Raw genomic sequence first — 27,051 nt, forward strand, 5'->3', positions numbered from 1 at the left:
AGAGAGAGAGAGAGAGAGAGAGAGAGAGAGAGAGAGAGAGACTCCTTACCTGAAATTGTGATGTAGCTCTAAATTTGGTGACGAAGAGACTCCCTGATTCATTGTTCCAATAATATAAGGACTAGGAAAAATAAGAGAATGGAGCGTTTATACATGCTAGAGGGAAGTGATGCAATTGTCTCTGGCATGGACCACATGGCAACTGTTGCTGCTTGACCAAGTTCTGCATTTAACATTGCAGACCACACTTCATTTTTAATGATTCCCAATATTAATGCCTTTCCTTCCGGGAAGTTTTTGTTTGTTTTGTTTTTTGATTCTCTGCGTAATAGCCCTACTGTCCTGGAACTAGCACTGTAGACCAGGCTGGCCTCATACTCACAGAGATTCGCCTGTCCCTGTCTCACAAGTACTGGGATTAAAGGCATGTGTCACCACTGCCTGTCTCCCTCTGGGAAGTTTTGTGCAGGCTTTAGTAAAAGATAAAACTGTACACAATGGTAGCCTCTCTAAAAAAGATAATTCTTTCGAAACACTCCCACCACCATGGAGCCAGGAATGCCATTGTGTCCTCCTAATTATACCAAGAACAGGAAAATTAGGGATTTAACAGATACCCCTGATCCCAAGAATGAAACATCTAGCTATCACATTCCCTATTCAAAGAATCCAACCATTCCACCATCCACACTAGCATCCTAGACCTCTGGTATGTCTATGGAAACTAACATCATCAAAGAAGGCATCATGCTTCCATAAAAGTACCCAAAGATCAGGTGCAGTAGTTTGGGAAGAGAGAGGCAGGGGGATTACTGTGAAGCTGAGGCCAGCATGGTTAAGATAATGACACCTTGTCTCAAAACAAAACCAGCACCTAAACAAGCAAACAAAGCAAGACAAACCCCTTCTAGAGACATAACTGTGGATAAGTAAGTATTCTAAAGCCCACATGCAGATTCTATGAAAATTTAGGATACTATTAGAAGTTTTGCATTAATGGTATCCACTAGAAGTGTTAAAACATATATAGGTACACGGAAGTCAATGGCATCACCATTTCTTAACATGATTGGTCAGATTATTTTCATGCACTTACCATTTGTTGTATTTACAGTTGAGGAAACCATTGAAGATATCACTCAAAGAACCCACGTGGTGAAGATTATCCAGAATGATGACAACGGGGAGCTCCAAGCCATTATTGTCAGCACTGCACTGCTCAGCCAGGTTGGCAAGATACTGCTGCAGTTCCTTAAAGAGGCCAAGCAAACACATCAGAGATGAGCCTCCACAACAGGCAAGCAATTGACAATTTTAGGAATATCACACTGCGTCCTTCCTTTGATTTCTTTTTTTCATTATTGTCATGAACGAAGCCCATTTAAAATTGAGAGGCTCACATTTTTAAAGAAAAGAGGGGAAGGAACAGTATTTCCACAGGATATCTAAAACTGAATACAAGGTTGCATTTCAGTGGTTCCTCCTTAGAAGGAAAGCCAGATAAGTTCAAGACGGGAATTAACATGGTAAGCTATAAATTTCAGGTATCTTTTTCTTTTTGAAATTTCATTAAGGTAGATTTTTTTTATCAAAGTTATTTCAGTTACAGACTAAAACCAGAATGACACCTTTTAGGTCCTTATATACTTTCAACATTTTGATTTAAATTATTTAGATGAGTTGAATCTAAAAGTATATCCCTAGTCCTCAGACCACTCCCCTTCCAGTAGATAATTATTCATTTATAATCTGCAGGTGACTACTGACATTTTAAATGGAGAAACCACTTCTTATATTTTACAGGATAATTTTGTATCAGCGCTTGAAGTTTCTTGAGCTTCCTGGTTATTTTCCATGCATTATTCTTGTCTAATATCTTTGAACCTAAATATGATAACAAGTTCTCTGATTGACGGTTCTCACAGATGGGTAGGTCAGGAGCAAAATTAGGTTTCTTAGAATTATCCTAATCAGTAAGAACATTTCCATAATATTTGCATATTTATAATGCCATTCTCAATTTGTAAATCTTGTTCAGGGTTAAAACAATTCCATGATCCCAATTTCTGGCAGTCAGGTAAACACATATCCCCCCCCACACACACACACTGGATGCTTCCTCACTGTATCTCCAAACTTAAGCTAGAGGACCAACAACAGAGCGGATAAAGCAGCAAAGGGCATGGCAGAGGCACTGAGTAATAGCCATTCAAGGTGGCCTTTGAGATGAAACTTGGATAATAAGTAAAATTCTAACTGGTAAGTTTGAAGTTATTCATTGTTTCAACACACCTTTACCACAAATTTACTCTGTGCCAGGTACACTGGCATTGAGAACTCAAGGACCCAGTTTTCAAGAACATCCAGTAGATTAGCAGACAACCTGAGCAGTAAGAAAATCACAATACCATACAGACGGCGAAATGCATAAAACACCGCACTAAGAGTTAGAGGAAGCCTGCCCTAGGTTCAAACAACAAAAATATAATGAGGCAAAATGTTTAAAATATTCAGAACAACCCTCCCAACATTATAAAGTACAACTATAAGATATATTTATGGAAATAATAAGAGTTTTACTGTAGCAGTGGGAAACAGTGTATGGTCGTGGGATGTGAAAAGGATTGGAAAGAAAAAAGAGACTAGATTCATAAATAGGGAATTAGAATGCGTCACATAGAAAAGGATAGACCTATGGACCATTGATGCCTTTGTTTGCTTGTCAGTACGAGGGAGCAATTTATTTACCTACAAAGAAGCTAGGCAATATACATATAACTATAATTAAGATAAACTTACATTATTTTCATATATTTTGTTTTAAAGGATGTAAAGATTACTCACAGCCTCTGGAAAAGACTCTGAAGTAGCAGAAATACTTCTCACTAATTTTTTATGGCTAGGGAATATTGCGGTGGCTAAAAATGAGAGAAGAACTTTCCATGTAGAAAGGCAGGAATAGGCAAAGTCAGAAATGCAAAAATTTGATGCTCGAAAGAAGAGTGGAAAGAATGAGCTTTGTGAAAGGAAAACACAGGTAAATAGTTAAGAAAGAAGTTTACAATCTAAAATGGTAGGTAAGATCATGCAGAATCTCCTGGTGAACACACAGACACATGTAATATTCATGGGATGCAATGAGGTCAAATTACGATTGCATAAGGACAAAAGGGATGAGCCAAGAGAACATTGAGACTATTGAAGCCAAGGGACACTATCGCTCTGAACAAAAAGAGTGTGGTATTTTGGATTGAGTGTAGAAAGCAACTGAAAACACTGGAGGATGATAATTGAGCTAGATTTTAAATGAAAAAAGATTCTATTTTCCATGCCGTGAATGGATAGAGCTGACAAAAGAGTGACGGGAAATTTTAGAGGGAAATTGTAGGAATCCGAGGAAACAGGAAGGTGGTTGGGTAGAGGTTAATAGTAGTTGATGGGCCTCTGATGCAGGGCCCACATCTGCCATTTCTAAATATAATTTGATCAGATAAACTAGAACACACCTGTAGGTTGAAAGTAAACCTTGAAACGGGAGAATGGACATGGCTAATGATGCTCAATTCATGTCTACCATCCAGGTCAACACACAAGAAGGTCACTAGAATCATTCAAAGGGGAGCAGGAGAGACAAGGATAGAACATCAGGAACATTTTCATTTGTGAAGGTAAAAGCAAGCAGTAAAAACGGCCAAGAAAGATCTTACCACAGAAGCAGAAAGGAAAGGAGGAGTTAGAATTAAGAAAGCAAGAATTTTTAGAAAGGAAATTCTTCTAATATCAACATACTATACACAAGGAATCAAGAGACTTCAGACCAGCAGAACAATGGATGGGTATGAAATAGGTTCTGGAGAATATGATAAAAGACATGGGCCACTCATTTTTTATAACCCTCCTGGAGATCACTTTGTGATTCTTAGGCCAGCTTATGGGATAAAAAAGCTTAGATGGAGAGGGTGATGTACTTCATTAAGCCTTTGCCATTTATACCAAGTTAGGCAAAATAGAGCAGCGCCAGATGCCATAGGGGCATGGCAATGAGACAAGTTCATGTTTAGACTTGGAGACCATGGACAGAGCTACTGTTCCAGTCCATTGCATCCTTGTTTTCTTGGGTTTTGACTCTAGACATTACTGATGAATCTGTCCATGCCAGTTTTCTGATCTTTCCCTACCTAACATTCCAAGGGGCTTCAGCTGGCCACAGACTCTTTACTCAACCCATATCCATCCTCCTGGAGCTGTTATATCAAATGTCACAAAGTGTAATTGTTTGTGTGCTCTGCTCTCAATCACAATATTCCAGCTGGCAGCTTGAGGGGAGGGCTAGAAGTGTGGGAAGAAGAGGAACAGAATGTAAAATGAAGAGGACAGAAAACATGAGGAGACACTTTTCTTTTTCTCTTTGATGGCTTATTGTTTGATTTTTTTTTTTTTTATTTTTTGAGTAAGTGCTTTCTGGCCATGTCTCTTCAATGCTTTCTAGTTGCATAGCATAAAACAAAGCAGCAATTACATGAGTCTATTTTTTTTTTTTTTGCAGAAAAAGACTTACTATTTCATGCCTCATTAGCATTTTATTTTAGAAAAATCTATATTCCTCATGGGTACCCCTAACACAGTCTTAACTTGTCATTCCTCTTCATTTATATCATCCTCCCACTCATACCCTCTCCGTTCCAAAATCCAAAAACCTGTGGATTCTCTGTCAACTTGAAAATAATAAGACATAGTCTCTGGCTCTAATTCTGTATCCAGTCTGACTGACAGCTTATTCACACATAACAAACCAAGGGAGAAAAACTAACATCTTTCATTTGTACTTTGTGTTTTCTCGATTAATACTATATGATTTGTCTAAGATTTCTTCCTATCACCAAGTTTTATTTAAATACTCCTAAGAATTCCACCCCTAACTACTTAGCAGTGAGAAATCTGAGCTGAGCAGTCCCCTTGCCAATCTGAAAAGCAAAAACAAACAAACAAACAAACAAAAAACCCACAGCCCACGTAGCCCCACTGGAGACAGATGTGACAACTTTACCTGGTAAGCCACAGTCTCATGGAGATACACAGATTAATAGAGATGGGTTAAATTAAGATATAAGAGTTAGTCAGAAACATGCTTAAACTATTGGTCAAACAGGATAGCAAATAATATGGTTTTCGAGTGATTATTTCAGGGCTGACAGCTGGAAACAAACAAGCAATGTCATCACAACAATGTATACATAAATGGATTTTCACAAAAGAATATTTTGCTAGAGGAATTGACCCACTACACTTTATATTGTCAAACTGCTTCTGATTGAATTTTAGAGCTGATATGTTTAATTCCAGCCATCTATAAATGATCCTCTGCTTTATCAAAGTCCATTGGTCTCCTCTTCCCAATCCACTTTCCTTATTTTCTAACTACTTTTTTCTTTTGTTTATTTTTTTTTCAAGGCAAAGAACTTGTATAGTGTTCTGGCATGTCAACAACGAGGAAAAGCCGAAGAGAACATAGGGTATGCCCAAGAGACCTCAGAGTTCTTTTATCTTTTGATTGGAAAGAAAAGTACAGCGGGCTAAAGGGCTTTCATATGGAGATACAAAGAAACAGGAACACAGCATACATTAAATATGCAGGTGGGAACAAATGAGCAACTGTCTCCTTCTAGTGCAGCTTAAAGAGGAGTAAGGCTTTCCATGTCGGGATTGTGCAATTCTTCAGTTCCGATCACAAAGAATGGCGCAACCACAATTTGAAAAGCGCTGAACTCCAAAGAAATACTCATAATTTACAGGATACATGTATTTAAGCCTAAAATTCCCCATTGCACTTTATGTATATTACTGCTGGAAAAGAACTTTGAACCAAGGTATGCATATGTTGTAGAGTATGTGTTCTTAGGCAAGAAATCTCCATTGGTGTGCTTGCTACCTTTCACAGTTTATCTCTGTATTTTTCTGTATAGTCACCAGCTGCAGAGACAAAACAAAGCAATCCCACATACAATTTCTTTGACATCTTACCGCAACCTTTCATTTTCCCTCATTCTACAGTTGAGAAAAAAATGAAGGTGCTAAGGAATCGAGTAATAGTTCCCAATGCTCCTCCTAGTTAATGTACCATCCCACTGAGATGGGACTGCTCCTTTGAAGAATTCAGTAGGGTTGGGAGTAACATTACCTTTTACAAATCTTCAAATCTCAGGTATTATGTATTTTCTATATCTCCTCAAATGCTTGGGTGTTAAGTAGTCACTTGCTAGTTGACAGGCTTGAGGAACTGCCTGTACCAAGGGGTGGCTGCTAATATCATCAATTGATTAATCTACTGATGAGTTGATACTGAATGGGCAATTCAAAGGGAGGGTCTGATGAAAGGGTGTGGTTCCCTGGGCACGTCTTTACAGGGTGTGCAGGTCCTGCCTTTCTCTCCGATTTGAGGCCACCCTGAGATGGTCCTCTCCACCTCATCAAGTTCTCTTATGACCAATGCTGTTCTGCTTTGGCAGGTTAAACAAAGGGGCCAGCTGTCCATGAAGTGAAATCTCAGCAACTGAGCCAAAAGGAATCAACCTCCCTCCCTCTCGGTTTATCTCAGGCATTTTTATCGCAGTGAGAAGAAGCTGATGAACACGTTAAGGGACTTGGTCAGTGTACACCATCCAACTCGGGTATTTTGAAACTGTGGCATGACTCTCTCTCACTGGGACTCCATCAAGGTATCCCTGGTGACAGTTCATTTTCCTAAGAGCCCCTCAGGTAGCAGCTTCTGAGATTTCAACAAACAGAACAGTAAACAGGTGTACTTCCTACTTTAGCGCTCTTCATTTTATGAAGTAGGGCAGTACCAATGAGGTTGGGCTTTTTGTGTTGTTTTGTTTGTTTTTCCAAGACAGGGTTTCTCTATATAACAGTCCTGGCTGTCCTGGAACTCACTCCATAGACATGGTTGGCCTCAAACTCACAGAGATCCTGCTTCTATCTCTTGAGTGCTGGGATTAATGGTGTGCACCACTACTCCCAGTGACTTGCCAGTGAGGTTTTAGTCTCACTTTGTTGTGAAGAGTCTGTCTGTTTATGTTTTGCTTTTATTGGTTAATGAGTAAAGCTTTTTCAGTCAATGACTTAACAGAATATAGCCAGGCTGGAAAAAATAAAACATGTATATAGAGAGAGTAGGTGGAGTGAGCAAGACACCTTTTAGCCACCTGAGGAGAAAAAAGTGAATCACGTGCCGAAAACAGTAGGTCACGAGCCTCATCGTGAAATATAAAATAATAGAAATGGGTTAATTTAAGATGTAAGAGCTAGTCAATAAGAAGCTAGTGCTAACAGGCCAAGTAGTGATTTAATTAATATAGTATCTGTGTGGTTATTTTGAATCAAGGTGGTCTGGGAACGAATGAGCATCCTCCGACAACATTACAGGCCAATGTAATAACAGAGACAGATCAAATTGCTATAGTAGATTAGAATGGTAGCCAAGTTCAACATTCCTCACTTTCCCAAACTTCTCGTGCAGAATTTCTCTAGAGACAAGATGTCAGCAAATTGCTACTTTATCAGTATTTCTGCAATAATTACAGCTATCTCCAGATCAATCTCTATTCCTGCAACATCCCCATTAATTCCTGTTCATTTATCGATGCTTAAACCACACATTGCCTTTTTATACTGCCTGGCTCGGCCTGTAGAGTCACTTAACCATCTCCTTTCCATAGCACCATAAATCACTGCCTTTCTTGTATAACACTTTGTAAACACCTAGTTTAGGGACATCCACAACAGAGGCTCTGCCATCGTATTAGATATAATCCCAGTGACTTTCCAGTTACATGGTAAGTGACTGTTACTAAAAACAGAAGATTCATGAACATTAATTAAAGCAAAATTTGTTCAACTACTAAAATAATTTTGGTGACTGACATAACAGGATTGTTATTTTCAGTGTGCTGACATGGAAATTGCACTTGATTTTAAACCTAGATTGCTCAGGACACTCCGCGATAAAAGACAGTTATTTTCTCAGTTTTCTGTGACGTACCTTACTTGACTTGTGGTCCACACTAAAAGTAGCAATTGCATCCTCTGTTTTTTTCCTCCCAGACTTGGCTATTACATATTCAGCAAGCTTGTTGGCTAAATAGGTCTTTCCAGTACCACTTGGTCCTGAGAGTATGATTCTGTGGTGCTCCATCAGCAAGTTAAAGTACCTTTGGGTAATTGGTTTGGGGATCAGTGTATCAAAAACAAAACTGTCCAGACTATTTTCTTCTACCCCTGAAGGAAAAAATAATCAAAGGCAATAATAAGCATTATTGGTTTTTTTTTGGCAGAATTAGAAACATATTATGAACTCAAAATAAATCTTTGTTATTCATAAGAATGTAGTTCTTGCAAAATAATTTTCTGGCTATTTTTAACTTGCAAGCATTGGTTGTCATTTGAACACTGATAAGAAGGCATAGTGAACATCCAAGCTGCTTTCTTCTGCTTAAGCTGTCCTCCACTGCCAGCTGTATGCTTTCCATTATTGCTTAAAGAAAGAAATATATAAATTTAAATTTACTGAGATAAGCAAACCTGCTAATTTCTCTTAGAGATGTATGTACAGTGCTAGAGCAGAAAGGGAGATATGCAAGATCTATAGAACTAAGACGGAAAAATGGCCTCATGAGGAGTCAGCTAGGGGCAGTAAAAGACAAGATGAGTTCAAGGCCAGCCGAGACTACACAGTGAGACCCTGTCTCAAAAAGTCATAACTCAAAGGACAATGCTTGGTCTTTTTTTCCACCCCATCCTTATTGCCTTCTCTTACTCATGAAGTACCCCAGCTGTATAGCCATGTAAGCTTTTGGAAAAAATACAAATTACAGTGTTTGTCAAAGGATTAAGAAGAGAGCAACATTATTTCATTATTTCCTTTTTCTAACACAATTACTTTAATCACAAAACCAAATATTGACAAATCCTGCTATTAATCCACAGTTTATTTAGATACCTCCACATTTTCAAACACACTCAAACAGAGAACTAGAGAGGCAAGCCTTTGTCAGATGTTGTATTAGCTATAACTAGACACAACACCCAAAGCGCAGAAAGCAGCTTGACTCATCCCTGGCTCTTGATTTTCAATTTGCACCCCCTGTGGATGTTTATTGAATACACATACATTTAGCTTCAAAATATGGTGACGAATATATTAGTTCAGTAAACCCAATAACGTTAATTGAAAGCTTGTCTCATAAAGAGATGTTAGGGAAAAAAGCGAGAAGCTGAAATCCCCCTAGTTACCTTGCTTCTACAAGTCTTGGGGATGCCTCAGAATTATATTTCTAGAAGAATCAATGTCCATTTCATACGTTAATACATTTTATAAAAGTATGCAAACTTTAACAAAATACAAGTGCAAAAGAAAAAAAATGAGGTGTCTGGGTAAAAGTTGTCCTTCTTTTTTTTACCTTTCAAGTTCACAGTGATGATATTATTATCTCCAACCAGGTATCCACAAGGCAGCAGTTCAGGCACTTCTAGGTTATGGGATCTAATTAAATCTCCTATACAGTAGCTAGCGATACAGTCAGAGCTCAGACCAAGACTAGAGGATGTGTCAATTCGGAACACATATTCCTAAGGTGGTCCACAAAAAAGAAAAGTCAAAACAGAGCTTCAACTCATCTGTAACAAAGATAAATTCATGAAGATACAAAGATGGGTGTTAAGAATTTTGATTCATAATTCTGTCTATAGTCAAACCACCCTGAATGCATCAGAGTTCCTCTGATCTCGGAAGCTAATTGGGGTTGGGCCTGATTAGTGCTTAGATGGGAACCACTGGGATACACAGTGCAGTAGGCTTTTGGGGTATAGAGACGACTCACTAGTTAAGAACAGTTGCTGATTTTCCAGAAGACCTGGGTTCAATTCCCAACACCCAGGTGGCAGCTCACACCACTTGTAACTCCAGGACCCCAAAATCTGATTTCATTCGTTTGAGCACAGACATCAGGTATACATATGGTGTGTAGACTTATATGCAGGCCACTCAGACACATAAAACGAATACATCTTTAAAAATTGGACCAACTATATAAGAAACAGTACATATTAAAAAGTACAAAGACAGAAATCTTTCCCTGTTAAAGTTTGAGATGGGGGAGAGGATCAGATACATTTAAGCTTTGAAAGTTAAATAAATCATGTGAAAACATGAAAATTGATGTCAGGCTACCTTTAAAAGCTTACCTTAAAGAGACGCCGAATGACACCATCTAAGACATCCCATTTAGTTTTTCCACTCACACCAATGGATCCTATCAAATAAGCCTGAGACTTCTGGTCCTTAATGAGAACAAAAAGAAAAGAAGGCCCAATAGTTTATTAATTCATCACTATACTTCCCATTAAAATGTACTAATTAGTTCCTGCTTAAGACTGCATATGGCAGGTTATATAAAACAAAATATACCTCAGCAAATTAGTCAACCGAGCAAATAAAGTAATAGCCAGAACAATAACAAAACAAAGAGCTTAGATGACAGAGTAGGAAAAGGAAAAGTGGTGCATAAGCTGTTCAGAAGGAAGGCAAGGTGAAGGTGTCCCAGAAGAGTTGCTGTCCCACACTGATATACTTGATGAGTTCCTCCTTTTAGCAACCATGTGGAAGGAAGACACAGAAGACAGAATGGATCTTGTCTAACAAACATAGGACTTCATATTACTATTTTATGATTTTTATCTCTGATAAAGCAAACGTGCAGAATTTCTATCTTCAACTTAAATTTACTAAACAAAGCATCATTAACAGCAAAGATATCCACACTACTGTGACATTTAACTATTTGAAAACAGGTGTGATTTTGAAGTTATCAGAAAATTTCTAAGAACCAGAAAGAGAAACTTACAGGACTTATTATGGAGTTCACTTTATTTGTAGAAGTGGTGGTCTCATATCTATATTATTTATAGGATTGGTTATTGATTTTTTTCTAGGAATATGAGAGATACAAAGCTTCTGTCAGCTGTAGTTAAGTTAGAATATTTTTTTTGTTTGGGTGGAAATAATAATTGTGATGCCAGTAAGTAGAACTGATTAATAATTGCAATCCTGGTTTCTATAGTCTAATGGTCATTAAAGTATAGTAAAATAATCATTGAGCCAAACCTTTAGAATGCAAGAATTCTACAGCACATAGTAGCAACCTAGTAAAAATGTATTACTTATAAAGAAAGCATCTGTCTATTAAGAACTATGATGAGAGGTCAATCCCTCAGCTGACTCTAAACCTCAGTTTCTTTATAATATTTAACACTCTCAGTGTAAACAAACATTACCATTTCTACTGAGATGTAATCTGAGTTAGAAGTCTAATCTTTTTTTTTTTTTAAGAAAAAGTTCACAAAAGTGTTTTTGATACTTCCTTTAGTACTATTAGGAGTGAAATTTTTTATTTTCCCCAAATTAATTTGTTAGAGACACGCTCTCAAGTATAATAATGACTGAGCAATGAGACTTCTGGGACGTGTTTAGGTCAGTACAGACATGAGAGTGAGGACATCAGGGTAAGAGTAATGTCTTTGTCACAGCCTCTCTCTGCCTTTCAGAGATGACAAGAAAGGCTCTATGAGAACTAATCAAGACGTTGACAATCTCCAACCCAGAGTGCCCACACCAGCATCCAAACTGGATAGAAGCTCTGTCTTGGACTTGTCTGCCTCTGGAACTGGTGGGAAATTATTTTTAAAGCCATCTCTACCACGTCACTTTCTTGTGGCAGTCCTTATATACCTAGACAACTCTCATGAATTGACTGGAAAAAGATGCTGGAACACATTCATTGTTCCTTAGAGTTATTCTGGGTAGGAAACCTTTTTCTTTTTCTCTGTTTATAGTGCAGTTTCCAGTATGTTTACTGTGCTTACACAATACAATAGAACAGCTGCTTTTAAATTAGACGTAGTTCAGGTTTCCCTCAAACCACAAGACATAAATGGTCACGTGGGAAAAGGAGGCACATGTCTACAGCTCAGGAGAAAGATTATAATGTTGGATTACTCCCAACATTTTCAGAAGCAGAATCTCATTATTAAAGTTCAAGTGTTCTAAGTATTTTTAAACTTTGAAATATTTTATTATTTTTGATTAAAAATATAAATGTGCATTCTGAGCTACTGAGTAACACTTTAATTAAAAATCCCTTTGAGTTAATTAGGACACAGAGTCAAATGGTATTAATTTAAAGAGAATATTTGAATACAGAGGTGAAGTTACATAGTTGCCTGATTAGATAGGACTATGCTTAAAATGGATATGAACAAGTGGAATTAATGGAGTATGAGCAACTGATTTCAGTAGACTCTCTCTGATGTCTACAGTATTCATATCTTACAGGCTCCTGTTTGTACAAAGACTACATCAACAACCTGCACATGGTGATGTCCTTTCTTTGCTGTCTCTATCCTTTCACCTTATAAAACATGTTTAGCTGGCGCCAAAGAAGCAGGATAACTACAAGAGCAAACCCTTAGACAAACACCACACCTAAATTGGTAAGTGTTCTAATTCCTGACTTACAGAGAATATTAGATTAGAGAGATACCTTTGCTCGACCATAGCCCTTGCTTATGGAGACTATAATTTTCACACTGCGGCCATCCTTATGTCCAGTTGCATCACCAGTGTCTTCAAGCAAAATATCTACAGAATCAAAAAGAAACATAATTACTACAGGGTAAGATTAACTCAGGGTTGCTTCCAGTCCATCTTTTTCCATGTCTATATTATAAATATTGTCCAATGGAATCTGCTCACCATATTAGCCTAACTGATTAGAAAATCCTCAGCTCTCAAGAGGATGGATTATGTGATGCTACCAAAATTTCATCTTAAGAATTTATTTCTGCTTGCAAAGATTTTTACTTAAGTGTTGAACCACTGCCTTTGAATGAGGAGATAAGTTTTATTCTATTGCAGATAGGTCTAGATAATACTTGAGGAATATCCAGGCACCATTTTAACTATAACAAATTGAAAAGGAATCTAAGTTTTTATTTTATGAATGCAAAGTTGCTGAGATGCGAGTGGTTATCAAATGAAACATCTTCCAAGCATCTAGTATAAGATATAGTTGTGATAGGACTTTCTATAAATCTATCATTACTAGGTATTGTTATGACATTATGCATACCTACTGAAGTACGTTACTCATTGTTCTCCTGTACCCTACATTAACAGCTTCAAAACTAAAATTCTGTTTTTAGCAATATTCTAGTAGTTACTGAAGCATGATAACTCTTACTGGCATTTATAATACCAGCTTTCAAAAGAGATTAAATACTAAAATTTAAAATAAAGCAAATAAATGCCCAATTTGAAGAATTTGTATGGAAAGCCCCCGACATGTATGTTTTCCTTCAGCAATGATGCTATTATTGAGTCATGCCTAATATGAAGACAGTATTCTGTAGACAAATATAATTTAGTTATATGCTAAGGAATGCATGTGTTTGACCCAACTTCACTAATCATTTCATACAAATACTGTGACTATTAGCATCATCAGAACAATTTATTAAGATGACTCCTAAAAATGGAAAGTTTCTATTTTATTTGAAATAGGATCATGTTCTCTTATAGGCTAGAAGAGTTCTTATAGAACTCATGGCAATCCTTGTCTGGGATTACAGATGTGAGCTACCATACCTTTTTGGCATGGTTTCTGTTATAGCAATAATAATAATAATGTCTAATTTTGCAAAGAGGCAAAAATTACTCAAAGATCACATAATTAATAAAGAACTTTTAGAGTTATGGTGTATGGAAAATTTATACAAAGTTTTATTATTATTATTATAACTATTAATACTATTAATATCATTTTATGTAGGTTCAATGCAGGGTTTTGTGAATTCTTTTTTCTTTTAAATTTATTTTGTGCTATTGGGACAGGCTTTCTCTTTGTAGTCCTGGTTGTTCTGGAACTTGCTCTGTAGACCAGTCTGGCCTTGAACTCACAGAGATCTGCCTACCTCTGTCTCTGGAGTGCAGAGATTAAAGGTGTGCACCACCACAACCCAGAATTTTTGTGTACCCACACACAGAGCTTAATTCCAGCCCTCTCTTTCACTGTCAAGTTTTAAGTCGTCAAAGAAGATCTTTACTAGAATTTAACTTATTTTATTAGAAGACACTGTCAAAGGCTTTTTCCTTTTTAGCTATTGTCTTCAAAAATAAAGGTTTACATAATTATTTTTTAGCTATTCTTTAGTAAGAAAGGATAACTAACAGTCCAAAGAGTCTATGACATTTTTCAGAATGATTCGAATGAATTGCTCCAAGGATAAAAGTGATTGTCATTTGAAGAGATGGAAATGTTCATCACCTTGAGCTGGTGACTACAGAATGTACATATATATTGAATTATAAAACTTATACAATTGAGATAAATAAATTTTAGCCTAATAAAATTGTTTCTAAAATTATTTTGTTCTGAATTTTGGGAGTTTAGAGCAACACACCATTGGTTGTTCATATTTAAACTTCTTATAATTCCTGGCCAAACTTCCTGCTCAGTTACTCATAAATATTCATAACTCTTAGTTACTCATAAATATACATAAGCATTCAGTAAATACTTAGTAAGCATAAAAAAAAGAAAACTTCATCTGGATATTGAGGTGCATACACATCAAAGTAGAAAAAAAAACCTTCTTGCTCCTCTGGATACATGTTCTCAACAAAGTGATTTTAGAATATGCTGGAAATAAACAGGGTGGTGAAATGGACAGGAATTGACAGGAGAGTATCCTAGATATTTAGGCATTTCTATCAGAGGTGGGGTTTGGGAGTAGACCACAAGGCTGAGAAGTCAGTCCTCAGCAAGCAAAAAGCCAGGAAAATTGGTTCAGTCAAAAAAAAAAAAAAAAAAAAAAAAAAAAAAAAAAAAAAAAAAAAAAAAAAAAAAAAAAAAAAAAAAAAAAAAAAAAAAAAAAAGGAAAGGAAAAAAAAAACAAAGTTATTTTAAGAGCTGAACATGAGCTTGGCATAGCAGTAAATGTAACCCAGCACTTGTGAGAAAGAGACAGGGAAATCAGGAGAGCACTTCAGTCCTAACTACATAATTCAAGTTTCATGCTTGGGGCTACTGGTATACCTACATAAAAGCCTTAACCTAAAACCACACTCATTAAAAACAAAAAAGGCTGGGAATTCTAGAAACATGTTCATGACAGAGAGAAGACAAAAAAGAAGGGGAGGGCATGGAGTCCTCTAAAGTGATGTTGAGTGAGTAGTTGTCCTTCAAATGGGATAGACCTTGCTTTCTCACCCGACATGTCTATCATTCACTTCATGTTATATTAACTCATAAAAAGGAGTAAAATATGAAAATCTCCTAACAACTTAGAGTAAACACAACCTTTAAACGAATGAGTGATGTTCTTGGCCTTTACATAGATAGTTAATTATGAAAAAATCAGTCAAAACTCAAGACAGTGATTCATCCAGAACAGGGTTTAAATACTACTTGCTGAGTATATGATCTTGACAAGTAGAACCACAGTCATTTTCCTAAGGCTTGGTTTACACCTATGTAAAATGGGGTGGGGACTACCAACTTTGAAGGACTATGGAGGAGATAAAAGACAATATTTTTAAAAAGACTCATCTTACATGGGTCATAAGTTTTGTTTTCTATGATATTACTCCTTTCTCTGTGTGCTCAGTATTCAAATTCCCCTCTTGGCAGTAGGATGGTGATAGCATGTCTCACACTGATGAGACTCCCAGATCACCTAAGGGAACAACTCCCAGGAGAATACAAGCTCTAGTCATAAATTCTTCATAATTGTTTAGTGGAATAATAAGCTACAGTGATCTGGGACAGAAGAAAATGAAAATTAAAGGACTATTTATTGCCACTAATCTCATAATCCTTTAGTTTTATTTTGAGTCTTTGAAGCTTTTTTGTGAGGCAAATATATTATCTAAAAATTTATAAGATTAAAAAATATTATTTTAAAGTTTTTATCATGATATTAATGGTCATATAACATACTAACTAGTTCTAGTAAATGGCTTCATTGAGCTTCCTGTACATGATTTTGGGGTTGAGGTGACAAAGAATTAAGTTTTTGAACTCTAGATGTTTATAACAAATACTGATCCTTTAACCTCTTTGAAATGTTCTACACATGACATTTAAAATGCTTACTTTTGTTGTAAACATTTATTTATTGTAGTGAACCAATACCATGCCTAACAGTGATATCTGAAGTTTTCAAAAGGAGGGTGGGGCCCCACAATGATGATTCCACCATGACTATAATGATAACACCACTAAGCCTGAAAACCCAACCTGAAACCAGCTTTGGACTACCAACTGCTCAAGACAATTTTGAGGTAGCTAGCTGAGATGATCTAGTATCATACACTACTCTAGCCAGGATCTGTACTTTCCCATTATGCAGACACTGGACTGCACAACAAATGACAGAGCTATCTCTCCTTGTACTTGACAATTAACCCTAATTTTTCCTTTCTGGATCCCCTAAAAATGCCGTCAGCCCCAGACAGCAGAAAGCGCATTTAAGAATATGATGTCCACATTCTCAACAGGTCAGATGGGTGGTTTCTTGTTACTCAGTGGGTTATGGATATTCATCATTGTTTGGCGGGGAGGGGGGACGGTGATGGTGGTTACAAATTGTTATTGGTTATGATCAGGAAGAAAGTTAAACAAAGAAGGTTAGATTAAGAGTTCTTGTTTTGAAAAAGAAAATAGGGCATATAGATATGGTAGGATATAAGGGTACATTATTGAATCTACTCTGAAAAGAAATAAGGGGGGATATAGAAACAGGGTTAAAATGTAGATTTTTCAATCTACTTTTAAACCAAAAAAGCAAATATTAGTTTTAAATATTTTACATTGGCTTGGAATTTTTTTGTATATTGATACAATGTTGAGATTATTTTTGTTAGAATATACTGTAGATACGTTTCTAATCTTGTTCAAGGTATGGTACCTATGTAAGTTATTTAACAATGTAATTCAAAATTCTACCTCTTGAAAGTTATTATTACCAACTATTTTGAATTAAAAGGAAATGCAGGTTAGCAACTTCTCACTTATTGCAGTTGAACTTATAGTCATATTAGGTATGTTTTCAAGGTCAGAGATCTACAGGATATGGTATTTAAGATGTTTTAATAACTATGTTCTTTCCTTTTATTATGACAATGAGTCTTGTCTGTTCCTGGCAGCACTAGTCTCTTTCAGAGAAGATGATGAAAAATAAAGAAACTCCATATGGAGTTTTCTATCTTTGTGGCAAAGGTTAGTTGCTGGGTAAAAAAGTGTTCTTGCTTTAACTGCTGACAATATGTGGTACAAACTGGACAAGTGGGATACAAAAGAAAGAACTGGACTTTATCAACACAAGATAGGACAGCCCTTCAGAATATCCTGCTTCACAGAAAAGTCTGTCAGATATGCTAGGCCTATAGGACAAATATGGATGCCCTAACATTGCAGAAGAACCGTGGGTGACTGTCCAGCCAGCCAGCTGTTTCTGTCATTTCTCACATTCTTTTGGAAGTTGCTTGCTTACAATTCCTACTTACTCAGTTAATATTAATTTCTTCTTGCATCTCTGATGGAGTTGAAGACTTTATAGTTATACTAACAGTTTTCATTTTTACCAGATTCAGAAGAGAAATTCTCTAAAGAAATTTAAAGTGTATAAGGTTGAGAGACATAACAAGATAGTTTTGGTAATACAAGTTAGAATAGAAAGGGAATTAGGTACAACTTTTGGACTCAACAAGATAGGATAGATATGGAATATTTTCTCTAAATTTTTCAGTTGTTAATGGACTAGACATTGTCAATATATTTATTGCCTACATACGGTTATTATGCTTATTGTAGAGAGCTTTTCTTATATAAATTATAACCTTTTTAAAAAATTTTTAGACAAAAATTAAATGGGAAAATTGTTGATATCTTAGTTTGTACAAATAAAGCTTGCCTAAAGATTAGAGGGCAGAGCTAGTTACTAGCTAACCACAGAGGTCTAGAGAGCTGTACAGACAGACAGGAAGTGATATGTCTGGGCAGAGAGAGGAAGTGATAAGGTGAGAGGAAACAGGAGCACACTTTCTTTTTGGCAGGGAAGTCAAGCAGGTAAGGTGGTTGTGGCTTGGCTCCTTCATCTCTCTGATCTCTCAGCATTTCCCCCTATATCTGACCCTGGGCTTTTATTATAAAGACCTATTAGAACTCATGCTACACTATAGTCTCAGATGATTACAAGCATATAAATGTCTGAATTGTTTCAATTATTAGTTGTTTCACTGGTTATATAAGGAAGAAAAGTATTTTTATAGCATTTTTTATATTATGAGAGGCCACTAAAATAGAATTTTAAAAATTCTGACTTTTATTTGAAGCTGTCCTTAATAAAAATACAATCAATTTCAGCATTTAATATCATTTCCTTATCTTCCTCCATCTCATCCTCTGATCCTTGTGCATCTAGGTGCAATTGATTTAGAATTCTGATTCTACAGTGTTGTCTAGTTACCCAGAAACATGTGTATCACTGGTTTTCAGTGTCATCTGCTGGTTGTGCCATGCAATTACCACAGATCCCCTTGTAAACAATTCCTAAAGGAAATGCTATGTCTGTGATTGAAAGCCACAGGAAGAGTTATATCTTATAATTGAATTATGCATCAGATATGAAGATGAAATTATGTCATATGACTCTATTTGAAATCGAATCAGATCTGTACCCTTGTTCTATCATTAGTATGATGAATACAATGAGAGAATCCAGCACGTTCTTTTCCTCTGTTGGAAATTTAATAGAGCTAGAGAATGGGTGACTGAGGCGCATCATGCTCTCTAGCCAACATCATGAAGGATAGCACAGTCATTTAGAAGTTGGCTCGGTGCACTGAAAACTCTATTAACTGGCATGGAGATATTTTTGTTATATTCATGAGGACCAATCACCATGGAGAATATTTATTCCTCATCTTCTTATTCATGACCGTAGAAGAAGTACTTCACTGTGCTTTCTAGACTGTATCTATCTCTAAGACTCGGTATTAGAGAATGTTCTTCTAAAATTACAAAATAAGGTTCGAGGACTTGAGAGGGAGAGGCATCTGGAGCTCCGTGTGTTCCAGGTCTGTGTTGGCATTTCATTTGTACTTTAATAAACAAAACTGGACTGAAGATCAGAGAGGAAAACAGCCCCCTTACAGACTAGGCAGGGGTAATATACACCTTTAATCCCAGTAGCCACACTAGTCTGCCATAGATACCGGGTGGTACATGATTTTAATCCCAGTGGTGTGGACCTTTAATCCCAGCCCTAGAGAGGATTATAAAATTAGAGGAGACAGCTCACAGTTTCAGTCTCATTCTGAGGTTTCTTGGAGGTAGGATCACCATTTTCAGAATGAGGTCTAGGTAAGAGCCAGTGGTTGGTTGCTTTGCTTTTCTGGTCTTCAGATTGAACCCCAATTTCTGTCTCTGAGTTTTTATTGATCATGTTACAAAGGCCAGATGAATCTATATAGCTAGTTTCAGACCAGACCAAGTCTCTCCAGAACTAATTAAATAAATAAACAAAATACACACATCTCTATGATAAATTTTAGCTATTTCTGAGGATTTTGAAGATAGGTAAGGCTTTCCTGACTGACCCAAGGAGAATAAAGAGGAAGCTTGCTGGACTGTGAGTACACACATGCACTACTCACCTGAGGTAATGGACTCTGTGATGTTCAGGTTGTTGAGCGAAAGCCCTAAGGACTGGCGAGAGGAAGAGGATGATGCAGTGCTGGAGGACTCAGATGGAGGCCGAGCAGGTTTAGCTGTGTTACCGGTTTCTGCCTTCAACCGGTCATTTTCAGCTTTCAATATTTCAATTTCATTCTGTTGAGAAGATGTAAAAGGTGAAAAAAAGTGTGATAAAATGACACAAATTTTGTATCAGACTTAATCTGTATGCTTGTTAAATACAAATGTCAAACAAACATAAATTATGAAAACAGAATTTTATTCAAAAGGAGAGACAAGAACCCTTCTCCACTATACATGCATGAGTTGCTACATTCTCCAATACAAGTACAATTATTAATGACATTATATGTGGGACTGAGTACTAAACCAGGGCCTCACACATATGAGGCAAAAGTTCCTTACTAAGCATTATGTTCCATCCCGCTGCTAAAATATACTTTTCATAAGTTTTAAAGTTAAGCATACAGCTCAACATTTGTGTGATTGGCTTGCATTTACAAGGTCCTAAATTCAGTTCTTGAAACTGCCAAAAATAGGCTGAAGATTGTTTATACTGGTTGTAAATTTAATTATTATACCTGATATTTGTTCTTATTGTATATAGCTTTGTATCAGGCGTAGAACTTTCTTATTTAAACAAAAGGGGGAGGTGCTATAGGAACTCCTACTGCCAGTAGCCTTTAAGTTACATGCCCACTTGGGCGTGGCCTCTGTTACACTATATATGCCAATGTAAAGCATATGTAAGGCCTCTTCTGGCTGTGGGATTCGGTTGCTAGTCCCCGTTCCAAAAAAGGACTGTAATCTTTGAGTCTACCTCTACATAAATAACCCTCTATTATACTCAGTTCTGAGCTAGTGTGGGATTTCTTTTAAATGCCCTTCTTAGATTCTAGCACAGATATAACAAGCTGAGTATCCTGTGTTCTTAGTGGGGCAAACTGGGGGTAGAGGCAGGGGATCACTGTGGCTTTCTGGCTTCTAGGCTAGTCGTAAGTTCAGGGAGAAATCCTACCTCAGCAGAATACAAAAAGAGTGATAGAAGACACAAAGAGAGAACATGACCTTCCGACCTATCTGCATGTACATAGATGCACACGCATGTGCTTATGCGTTCACAAAGACAAACACAAATGAACTAAATCTTAAAATAGTTCCTAACATGTTCCTAACATTTTAATTTTTAAAAACAGTTCGATTTTGTGTCTATGTGTTTGTACATGGGTGGGTTTGTACTTCTGAGTGTACTGTCTCCAGAATCCAAAAGAGGGCAGCAGATTCCCTGGAAGTGGTGTTTCAGGAGTTCCTGAGCCACAGCACTTTGGTGCTGGTAGCTGAACTCAGGTCCAGTGGAAGAACAGAGAGTCACCTGAATACTGAGTTTTCTCACCAGACCTAATACCGTTACTGTTAAAAACCATATTAGACTTCCACAGGGCAATGATGCTGCTTACACTTCTGTGAATTCATGCCGACTGGAAAATCCAGGCAAAGCAAAAGTAATTACAAGATGGTTTGCATTCCTTCCGCATCCTACCTAACAAAGGGGAAAGGTTTTGTTTGGAAGATCAGGGCACGGGCACTCATACAAACCACAGAATCCTTTCTGTTCATCTCAACAGCAGTAGGTAAATGGCTTAGCATTTGCTTTTCTTATTTGAAGAGGCTGGGGGACCAAGTCATCCCTGCTTCACAATGATAAGATGGAAGGAGTCAGAGCACAGGCCCTTTCTGAACTTTGACTATAGATGCTCCCCAAAGTGCAAAGTCTTTGCTGTCAAAGACGGTGGTCAAAATCACTTCTACTCCTGTATCCTAAAGCCTGTGATAAATGCCTCTAGTTTTCCTCATTACTTTTGCTTTTCAAAAGAAAATGGGTAAAAGTCAGATTTCAAAAGAACACCTTTGAAGAACCAACACAAAAGTAGTTCGCGGGGAAATAAAGAAGCCAGAATCACAGTAGTTTCTTAAAACTCAACTCCCTGCCTGTATCCATTCACTTGTCTGTGTATCTTTTTTTAAAGCATTTTTTTATATTTTTTTAATATTTATTTATTATGTATACAATATTTCTGTCTGTGTGTATATCTGTAGGTCAGAAGAGGGCACCAGACCTCATTACAGATGGTTGTGAGCCACCATGTGGTTGCCGGGAATTGAACTCAGGACCTTTGGAAGAGCAGGCAATGCTCTTAATGTTTGCCCATTTGCCGTCCCTCTGCCTACCTGGATTTGAGCAAATCCCCCATTTGGTATTAACAACTAAGTTGCAAAGACTGCAAAAAAAAATAGACTATGTTTCTATGGTGGTTTTAAAAGTAGAATTTGTTATCTAACGGCTGTGAGGAGAGAAAAGGCTGGCTTTTATCTTTCCATTTTGTTCCATGAAGTAGGACGCACAGACCTGCATCCGGTTCATGGCTTCTCGGATCTGATCAAGATGGTGAGCTGAGCTGAGGGCCTCCAGCCTGATGTCCGTTAATTTTAATTCCTTTTCTCTGAGCTCGCTCTTCAGCTGCAGAATGATCTCTGCCTCGGCCTCCGTGCATTCACAAATCCTAAAGGAAAGCCAGACACAAACTAGGTCGTCAGGGGAAGCCGAAGGATTAGGGAAAGAAAGGATTCTTTTAAAGGTTGAACTGCAGTAATATCCACCAGGTACAGATGTTTTCTGCTGTTGGCAAAACCTACAGCGAAGGAGAGTTTTACCAGCGCTCATTCATAGGTTCAAAGCCAAAATCAGCTGCTTTTCTTTTCATCTTTTTGTCCTGTTTTCTGAAGTTTAAAGGCAGTCTGGTATTAAGGAAGGAAAAGCGACCCTCAGAACTCCCTGGTGTCTGATATGGATAGAATAAACCATTGTGACATTTCAGTGTGTATTTGTCAAGGGGCTTAACCCTCTGTTTGTAACATGAAATTCTCCCTTTTTAAAAGCCAAATCATTATATCCTCAAAATGTTGATTTCTCCCTTTCTAAAACTGTGCAAACAATAACCTTATTTAAAGCCTCCATGCTGTCATTCAGCGTCCATGAAAATCCAATATAAATATTGTAGAAAATAAATTACAGAGATTAGTTTTGGACATTTAAATAATGGATGAGTGTTACATAAACTTCCTGTCGGACTCTGAAGACTTAGGAGATCATAGCTAATGAAGCTAAGCCACAAATTTCAACCCACGCCAGCAAGCTGGCTGGAGGCTGCATGAAGGTCATATTCCCTATATCCTTACTGCTTTGTTGGGGTTTTATGCGTAACTTTGTTAGAGACAATCTGTCAAGAGATTTCTTTATATTAATTAATAACTTCCCCCTTTAAAATCTGAAGGCTTAGACAGTTGATCACAGAAGTTTTCCTTATGTAAGGTGATGGAATTATGTAGTCAAAGCATCGTGGTACTGTTTTCTTTGCATGTCTAGGATAGTCATTTTTTGTTGAGCATACAAGAACATTTGCACAAAGTACTTTATAAAAACATATGAAATTATTTCGCCAATTACATTTTACATGCTGTGTTTTTTTTCTTATACTATAAAATTTGGCTACTATAGAAAAGTCATGATATCTAGTGCAACCAAAGGCAAAAGGATTTGGGGTTGGTTTGGGGAAACTATTGTTTAGTTGAAAACCAAAGGGCTGTGTGAAGATGTAAACGCATGCAAAGGATTTTAGAAAAGGACAAAAAAATCCACGGGCGAGGTTAGAACCTGTGTCTTTACAGTTTCATGCAAAACACGCTCTTTTACCGGGATCTATGCTTGTAGATCACAGGGCCATTTTTTCGTTTCTTGGGTGGCCAGACAAGGGGTGACCTGCATGTATGCACATTTAGACAGACACATGGATCAATGCAAGTAAAAAAAAAAAAAAAAGAATGATTTAGAAAAGTGTAGGTTGAGATTGCGAAACAGCAGATACTAATAGAAAATAGAACAGAAACAAAGATTGTCCACCATTCATAGCAAGAATTGTAATGACGGGTAAAAACAGATGTGCTTGTGAGAGCGAGCCGGACTGCACTTAGGATGTAGCCACTGGCCTTGGCTGAAGTCAGTTTTGAAAAGTTGGTCAAAATGATACCAAGGGAGTAACTTACGCTGAGGCCGACTGGGAGGGCTTCATGGAGGTGGAACCACAGTCGCCAGCATTGTGGGGTAGCTTGGGGGATGCTGGCAGAGAGGAATCTGTCAGCTCTTCAATGTCCGAATGTGATGAAGGCGGCTTCGTGGACTTTTTCTTCCCAAAGGCTTGTTTGAAAGAGCTTCTCAGCTGCAAGGAGGACAGAAGTTACCCTTTTGCCCATCTGAACGTGGAGGGATTATTGGCTGTGGGGCGTTAGTTAGCAGGCGCCATCCTAGCCACTGCCTGGGGTGAGTATATGTAAGCAGAGTATTAACAATGGCGGCACAGTATCCCTAAGACATCAATACTGTGCTCTGTAGTTCCCTTTTGTTCTTGTATTAATCCAGCAGAGCGCAAACATGGAGGGCTTTTGAACAGCGCGAGGTCAAGGGCATGGCTGTCAGAGCACTCATTTAAAACTAAGTACCTTGAAGGGATCTCTGTTCCCAAGGCTTCTCTCTTCAAGGCAATTTGTTTTAAATGGCCACTTTAGCGCCACAATCAAGTCATGTCCTGCTGACAGTCCAAACTTAAAAAGCAAAATGAAATCAAATTCACCTAACACTTCATTAATTGTGATTTTTTTTTGGTGGCTATTCAGATTTCCAATAACAAGACTATTCAAAACCAGAATTGGTATCCCCTACAGCTCTATTCAGAAAGTGGTTTTACTTCTCTTGAAAATTTGAGATTAAAATGAAAAGGCACAAAGAAAAGACATACAAGGTAATCTGTTTTTTAAAAGGTATAAAAGCCTGCTGCCAAAATGAATAGCATTCATGCCGAGGTAGGGTGTTTTGTATAGATGCATGCCAAATGTCCACGGTACATATTCACCTCACTTCCTCTAGAGTTCACCTTGCAGAAATATGAAAGAGTGTAGAATTACAAATCAAGGGAATGAAGGCTGATCAGTATTTTAAAATATTACCTGCACAAACATTTGTTTGAAACAAAAAGATATTTGTTTTCATTATTTCAAGAAAAGCACCAGTAAAAGTCTCAACTAGCTTTGAGGGTCCTCAAAAAGCTTCTATCTGTGTGAAGGTTGACTTTTGTCTCAAGGTATTGATAGAAATTCTGTTCTTTACTGTATTACCTTTTTTTCTGATTAATATTGTCATAAAAACTAAAAATATCTCTAGTAAATTTATGCATAGTTCTTCTAGAGTTCATTTCTATATACCCACTATGGTCTACTTAGTATTTTTATTATGTTCTGTTAGATAAATACGTATATGCCAATAGAATCTAACACAGTTGATTTCTTATGGGCTGGTGCTTTCTTTATTGTACAATAAAGCATCCTGTAGAGTCTGGAGGGGAGGTTCCGGAGGACTTTGGTTTCAAGGTTTCTTTTTTCCCTCTCCCACCTTTGTTTCCACCAGCCTCATCCTAATCACAATCTTCTTCCTCATCTCCATTGCAATAAGGAAGCCCCACCATTGCTCTCTGTCCTAGCCCCAGCATGTGTGCCCTTTAGCGCTGTATCTGCCTAACTTTAGAAGTAAAAACCTGAACGAGGCTCTGTTGACTGCTGGAGATTTCTAATCCCCTCCACCCCCAGCCCCAAGTACAAAGCTAAGTCCTTGTGTCATCCTAAGTTCTGACTTTCACCAGAGGGGGATGTCTTACCCAGTTTTTCTTTTTCTTTTTCTTGGAGTCGGCATCATTACCACTGCCAATGCTGGAGTGGCTGGTGGCGCTGTTGATACTAGAAACGCTTTCAGAGGAATGCTGTCTTCTGATGCGGAGATCTAGCAACAGACAGAGGGGGTCAAATTCACTCACCACCCCAGTCTGCAGGCAGAGGGTGTGTGGCTTTCCAGCTAAGCACCACTTTCTACAGCCCACTGCAGTGCAGTTTTGGTCTGCTGTATTCAATAAAGTATAACTGTATTTCTTTTAATTAACTGGGTCGTACCCATGAAGCGTCAATGAGAATCTCAAATGGGCCCATGGCACCAGTGGTTTGAAGAGTTTTGAGTCTAGTCCAAAGCCGAATGGCTCAGCTCTGTGATTTTTTACCAATACCTAATTAGACAGCCCTTCCAAAAATGATTTGTTTCTAACGATCAGTTCCATGGAGCAAATGGAAATTCACAAGACGTGAAAAATGAATTCTGTCTCTCTAATATTTGTGCTATGAATAAAGTTACCAAGGCCAAATTCATTAACTTTCCACTTAATGGAATCATACCAGACCACTGCTGAAACATTCCTTGCAAGTCATGCACGCAAACTCTTCATTTCATAGGTGAGGGGCATGAACTGCAAAGAAGGTCTATATACGATCAAGGTTAAAGAAATGGCGAGGAAAAACCTCCAAGCAACCCCTGATCAGATAAAACTAACTCCCCCTTCTAACTCTTCATCTATGTGTTCTTAATTCATGTGCAAGAGAGAGTGGAAGTGGCTATTTGTAAATTAAACAGACAATAACTTTATTATAGTACAGTTCTTATAAGCACATCCCTGGTCCCTGGCCCAACAAAGAATAGTAAAATCAAAAGCAATAGCAGCTGGGCAGTGGTGGCGCATGCCTTTAATCCCAGCACTCGGGATGCTGAGGCAGGTGTATCTCTGTGAGTTCGGGGCCAGCCTGGTCTACAAGAGCTAGTTCTAGGACAGGCTCCAAAGCTACAGAGAAGTCCAGTCTCAGGGAAAAAAAAAAGCAATAGCAATGCTAGATGTGTTCTAATGTACTTAATTTTATTGTTAAAGCAATAAAATGTCTTTAACAACTAAATATAATCTGCACACAGTTACACACATGAAAACTGATGGTATGACCATTGGTGCTACATTAATTTGTACTTCAACTAAGAGAAGATATTTGTAAGAGAATAGCTTTTGGTATTCAGTGTGGGCGCATATTCTGATATGCCACAAAAGCCATTGCCCCGGTTTGAGCTGATACATAGCTCTGCAGACAAGCTGTCTGCCCTTAACAAAAGCCAGGATGCCTTGCTCCTAGCTTCCTTTGTTAAAGTGTGGATTACCTGAGAAGAGGTGTTGACTGAAACTGGTCAGGATGTTTGGGGTTTCTTTCCTTATGCAATTTGAAGGTTATCTTATAGAGATGCTAATTCAGGGCCTACCTGACTGCTAGA

At 37.6% G+C, this 27,051-nt stretch overlaps 1 protein-coding gene across 5 annotated transcripts in view; it reads right to left on the reverse strand.

The window, feature by feature from the left end:
- Nav3 (neuron navigator 3) overlaps positions 1–27,051 on the reverse strand; it is a 694,335-nt gene that overhangs the window by 11,787 nt on the left and 655,497 nt on the right. For 3 of the 5 annotated variants that reach the window (XM_050135526.1, XM_050135525.1, XM_050135523.1), the window contains 11 exons: positions 25,574–25,695; positions 24,776–24,796; positions 23,913–24,085; positions 22,219–22,372; positions 19,772–19,946; positions 12,597–12,694; positions 10,243–10,338; positions 9,459–9,627; positions 8,042–8,277; positions 1,097–1,251; positions 50–121 (listed from right to left, as the gene is read on the reverse strand). In XM_050135526.1, the coding sequence (XP_049991483.1) occupies positions 50–121; positions 1,097–1,251; positions 8,042–8,277; positions 9,459–9,627; positions 10,243–10,338; positions 12,597–12,694; positions 19,772–19,946; positions 22,219–22,372; positions 23,913–24,085; positions 24,776–24,796; positions 25,574–25,695 (1,471 nt within the window). The remainder of the gene's footprint in view (positions 1–49; positions 122–1,096; positions 1,252–8,041; positions 8,278–9,458; positions 9,628–10,242; positions 10,339–12,596; positions 12,695–19,771; positions 19,947–22,218; positions 22,373–23,912; positions 24,086–24,775; positions 24,797–25,573; positions 25,696–27,051) is intronic. The other 2 variants (XM_050135527.1, XM_050135524.1) reach the window with 1 other exon arrangement.

The sequence above is a fragment of the Alexandromys fortis genome, unplaced genomic scaffold (genome assembly GCF_014885135.2).
Source record: "Alexandromys fortis isolate MF-2015 unplaced genomic scaffold, M_Fortis_MF-2015_v1.1 scaffold_24, whole genome shotgun sequence".
NCBI lineage: Eukaryota > Metazoa > Chordata > Mammalia > Rodentia > Cricetidae > Alexandromys > Alexandromys fortis.